This window comes from Eurypyga helias, unplaced genomic scaffold (genome assembly GCF_000690775.1).
Source record: "Eurypyga helias isolate BGI_N326 unplaced genomic scaffold, ASM69077v1 Scaffold45913, whole genome shotgun sequence".
NCBI lineage: Eukaryota > Metazoa > Chordata > Aves > Eurypygiformes > Eurypygidae > Eurypyga > Eurypyga helias.
The window spans coordinates 1-5,245 of NW_010243895.1; the positions used below are offsets into that span (position 1 = coordinate 1).

The following is a 5,245-nucleotide window of genomic DNA, read 5'->3' on the forward strand; positions in this document are numbered from 1 at the left end:
GCTCTGGGCCTCCGGGCCCGGTCTGTGCGGCAAGCAACGGCCGTCCCCCCCCGGGCCTGAGCCCCGCCGCGGCCCGTCTCCGCGGAGAAGGGTTTTCTCGGTGGGGGCGGGCCTGCCTGCCCACGGCCTCTCTCTCCTCCTCTCCTAGGATGGGGACGTTCACAGACACCTCTACCTGCAGGGTGTGCTCACCAGCCTCGCGGAGGTGGCGGAGAGACCCAAGTAAGTGAGGCAGGGACCGTACACCCCCCCGTGTGTCCTGCTCCCTGTCCCGCTGGCCTGCGGCACCGCTCCGACTCCTGCCTGCTCGCACTGTGCGGGCGAGGGGCTGGGATGGGTGCCGCTCCTCTCGTCCGTGGGCTTCGGGGGCCAAGGAGGAGAAATGAGTTAAAAGGCAGAAGACATGGATGTATTGCAAAGCAGTTTCAGAAGGAAGATGAGGTGATACGGTTTGCAGACCTCAGTGTCCTGGTGTCGGAATTCGGTATTTTGTGCTGCAGTCTGCTGTCTGTCTAAAGGCTGCTTGCTGGATGTGAAGTTATGTCACTGGTTCTTCCTGCAGGTCGGGTGTCTGTAATATGTCTGAAAATTGGGACTGTGGCTAAACAAGAGGATTTAAGTGGCAGGTTATTATCTACCCAGTCAGCACATTGGAAGAGCTGTGTGGTACAGACAGCCCTAATTATGAAGGCTAAGCCAGGGGTAGGGGTAGAATCTTCATCTTGTTTTAAAACCTGCTCCATGTATATAAAATTGAGGAATTACTTTGAGGATTGTGTCAGGTTATCCTACAGATGCTTTTTAAACAGTGTTGGCCCAAAGTTTTAATCCACAGCGGCGACTTTACGGTCAAACAGCTTAGTTCCCACATTGCTGCTTGTTTATTCTTAATGGAAGCACTGCTTCACAGCATGATAATGTATACGATGCTGAAGCCATAACGGCAGATGAGAATTTCTAACTGGCAGCACCATTGTGAGTTGCACCTTGCGTTTAATTCTAGTATTACTCACAAAAAAAGGACACAAAGTCATCTAGAGGGATATATGCAGCTTAAATTAAGGCTCTAATTTAACTTAAGGCACGGATGTCCTAATTTCCTTGCAGGGTGTCTGAATTCAATTGCCATATCCCTGGGTGCTGCCAGGTCTTTGATACGCTGAAGGGCTACGAGCACCACTACAACACGCTGCACAGGAACGTCTGCTCCTTCTGCAAGCGCTCCTTTCCATCGGGGCATCTCTTGGATATTCACATCTTGGAGTGGCACGACTCACTCTTCCAGATAATGGCTGAGAAGCAAAACATGGTGGGTTGACGTGCCTGGCCCTTCGCTCGCGGTTAGCGTGCACGGTGTGGGCTGGCATCCCTGGCTGTTCAGGGAGGGCACCCGTGTCCCCAGCTGATGCCGCTCGCCTTTTCCAATTATGTCGTCTTTTTTCCCTCCCCTGCCTTTCAGTACAAGTGTTTGGTAGAAGGCTGTGTGGAGAATTTCAAAAGCAGCAAGGACAGAAAGGATCATTTGGTCGCTGTTCACCTTTATCCCGCAGACTTCCGGTTTGATAGACCGAAGAAAGTGAAAAGGTAACTGCAGAACTGCAAAGCACAGCTGGTTTTCCCCTGTAGAAGTGATGTACTTCTCTGCTGCTGCACTCCCTTCACAGAGTAAGCAAGTTTATATCCTAAGAGTTTCAGAAATTACCTTTGCTGCTGCTTGTAAGAACAGGTAAATGTGCAAGTCTTTCTGTGGCAGTGCTTTACTCGATGTTAATGCTGAAGCATGTCTTATTTCTCTCCCTGTGTGACGCCAGGCTCCGCTCCCTTTGTGCCATCTCAAGTGTAAATGCAAAGCCCAGCATCTCTCTGCGTCACTTTGTGCATGTTCATTGCTTTGGTCTCTGACCCCTTGCTGTATCCCCATTCCCCCCAAGCATGAGCAGAGCAGAGAGGGGCTTTGTAAGTTTGGCTAACGGTCTTAGCTGGCCGCTCGTTTCGAGCGCTGCTTTCACCACGAGGATTAATACAAGGACTGATGTTGTTTGACACCTTTCTCGGAGCCCTGGGTGATGGGATGGAGAGAAAATTTCTTCAGTGGCCCTGGGGTGGGTGCCCAGAGGGACGGGGGGCTGAGTCTGTGGAGTGTTTCAAAGCTTGCTTGTCTAACCTGGCGTGAACTCTCCAGTCTAACCTGCTGAGCCCACTAGCTGAGTTACGCGTGGTGGGCTGAAGGAAAGAACATGAGTGTAAAGCTGTGTGCTCTTATGTAGCAACTGTGAATACTTAAGTCGGAACTCATACAAGCCTATCGCGCAGCTCTGCAGCAGCCTCTCAGCTGTGCCTGGCGGTTTGCACAGCCCTAGCTCTGTGCCTCCATGGAGTAACTCACCCAAGTGGGACTTCACCTGTTTCCTCATGAAATACCTTTGATTTCCCTTGTTCTGGGCTTCCGTGGCAGCTGCTGAGAAAGGATGTAAAATTTTGTCTGCAGTGGCCCAAAGCACGTGAGCTTTCCCATGAAGCAGGGTGCCGGCGTGCCGATGGATATGAGTGTGGAGACATCGGAGCAATTCCAAGTGGACGCCATGGAAATAGGGCCAAGTGAGAACACGAAGATCCCTCAGCCTGCAGCCAGCCATGGCCCGTCGGTGCCAGAGAAACGACTCTATAAAGCCAGGTCTGTACTGTTGGCCTCCATGGGCAAAACTGGCTGGGGCTGGGGCCGTGTCATCGCACGGTGTTTTGTGGTGCCTCGTGCAGCATGGCTCAGGGCGTGTCTGGTGAAAGGAAAGGACGTAGGATTTCCATGTGTGTTTTAAAGGCCGTTTTTAAAAGAGGAAAGTGTAAGAAAGGGGACAGGGTGTGCATACACCATTAAATCTATGTCAACAAGTTTCTGTTAGTCTGCCTGCCCATGATCTCTTCCCAGGATACTGCGGAATGGCAGTTGTGTCCCTGAGTGGCTGTCGTGGGTGACGTTTTAAACTTCACTGCTTTGTCTCGCTTACCAACTAGAAAGAAGCCGACCCTCGAATCTGATGTGATGCTGCAGATCAAAAGCTGTGGAAAGGCCACGCTTTTACCTCTGATTCTGTTCTCCTGCTCCTCACGATCATGTACTTCCACAAAAAACCTACTGCAACTGCCCAACAGTGTATTACATTTTATAACGCCTGGCACCCAGTTGTAAAGAGAGGAGAGGCCCCCAGAACATAAACAAAATGTGCGGAATAAACAGGAAAGCAGACCAGTATTTAACCCATTGTTTTTGGAATTACACTGGTGATTTTGATGTCTTGCTCCTCCAGTACCTTGCCCTTCCCACTCTGGGAGCTTGAAAAAGCTACATAAGGCATAAAGCGTATCCCGGTGATCCTGGGAGACGTGGGCTCTTAATGTGTGTTAAAATATGTCTCTGTTTCCAGGATCCCATCCACAATCTGCTTCGGACAAGGTGCCACCCGAGTATTTAAAGGACCAAAGAAGAAAGTCTGAAGGTCAGTGCACCAGATTTGTGCAAGAGGAGAAGGTGCTGGCTGCTGCTGCCCACAAGCCTTAGCAGTGGCCGACCCGTGCTTGTATTTATCCTTCCTGAGACACACCGCTGTCTTTTCTGATCACCTCTGAAACTACAAATGCCTCTTCGCTGCGAGTCGTTGTGTCCCATCAGTGCCAGGACCGCTCTGTGCGGCAGTGCGTTTCCAGTTAGGTCATTGTGTCTTGCTTGAGCTTGGCGATGGTGAACGCTGTTCTGAAACTCACAGGCAGCTGTGGGGATTGCACAGGCCTGGTGAAAAACCAGCGAGGAATTGCTGCCAAGAATGCAGCAGGGATGATGCCGAGCAAAATACACCATGTTCCCCTCTTCCTGCAGGAAGCCCTGCATCCCCCCAGCCTCCCCAGCTGGCCTAGAGGCCTGGTGTCGCGTTTCCTTGCCAGCCCTGCTTGCACAGGGGAGAATCAAAATCCAGAGGGAGAGTGGTGTAGATTACAACGATTAATTTAATTCTGTTAACTTCATTCTTCCCTTTTCTTACAGTGTTTTTAAGAGCTGGCAGCGAGGACAGCCCTTGGGACAGCAGGCAGGCGTGGGGCGGGTTGAACTCCCCAGCAGTTGCTTGCGGACAGGAGTCCGACTGCGGCAGAGCGCTGTGACGTGGAGGTGAGAGGAAATCGGCTGCTGGAGCTGGGACTGCAGGATTTTTTAAATTTTTTTGCCTTTCTGAGAAAAAAAAAAATATTCAAGAAATTCCAAGACAAAAATCTGCTGACTGTACAGAAGTTGGGGTGGGGAAAGAAAGGAAACAGAAAAAAGCATTGGTCCCTAGTTCTGACCTTCTCCATCTCAATGAATTCTGCTCCCTGGCACTCGCTCTGAAACCCATGAGGAAGGTTTGCCTGGGCCAGGAAAAGCACGCTGATGCCTTGCAGCTCATTTCCACGGGGAGTTAAAATAAAGTGACTTCCAGCTAGGTGAAGAAATAAAAGGGATTTTTCCAGAATTCCTTCGTAGAGAAATTTAAATAATGTTTTGAAGGCCAGGCAGAGTTGGATGTGAAGAATGAACCTCCCTTTGCTCCAGATACCCCAAAATCAGGTTGAGATGGAGGTTGTTTTCCCTCTTGTCTTTCCCTTCCTTTTTAATCTTGTCCTGCCAGGAGAAAAGGTGGATTGGGAACATGGAACCAGGCTCGGCATGCTGCTACCAGGTCTCGGGGTCCTGCTGCACTGTGGCACTTACAAAATTGTCCATAAAGGCAGAAAAAGAGGTTGCTCTATCAGTGTTTATCCAAGAAGCTTAGGTTCTATAATTGCTTTTTTCCCCTGCCCCCTCTCCGAGAGGAACAGAGGATAAAAAGGGCTTGGAAAAATCCTTGCAAATAGGAGCTGGGAATGACACTTAGAGAAACGTAGGAGATTTCCCTGTGAGTGTTAAAATGCTTCACTCTGTTTAAAACCCAGATGGCTTGTCTGGCCTTAATTCTTGCTCCTTAGCCTCTGGAGAGAGCTGTCTCTGGCAGGATTGCTGCTGCTGGCAGAGAGCACAGAGGGAGGGCAGCGGGGAGCGGCCAGCCGGGGCAGAGAGCTGCCCTGTGCACACCCCCACGTGCACACACGCACCCCTGTACCCACACCTCCCCACGGGCATCCCCCCCTCCCGCCCCGGGCACCCACGCACACCCCTTGTGCCCCCCGTTCTGTGCACACCCCTCACCCCAGCAGGCTGCTGGTCCCCCCAACACGGGCC

General features: G+C 51.3%; 1 protein-coding gene across 1 annotated transcript; it reads left to right on the forward strand.

The window, feature by feature from the left end:
* Positions 1 to 148: 148 nt before the first annotated feature.
* On the forward strand, positions 149 to 3,492 carry ZNF511 (zinc finger protein 511; the record flags this gene model as incomplete). The annotated part of the gene is made up of 5 exons (XM_010149571.1): positions 149 to 222; positions 1,108 to 1,309; positions 1,460 to 1,584; positions 2,489 to 2,674; positions 3,423 to 3,492. Coding segments are annotated over 5 exons (657 nt in total), but the record flags the coding sequence as incomplete, so codon positions are not given.
* Positions 3,493 to 5,245: the final 1,753 nt, after the last annotated feature.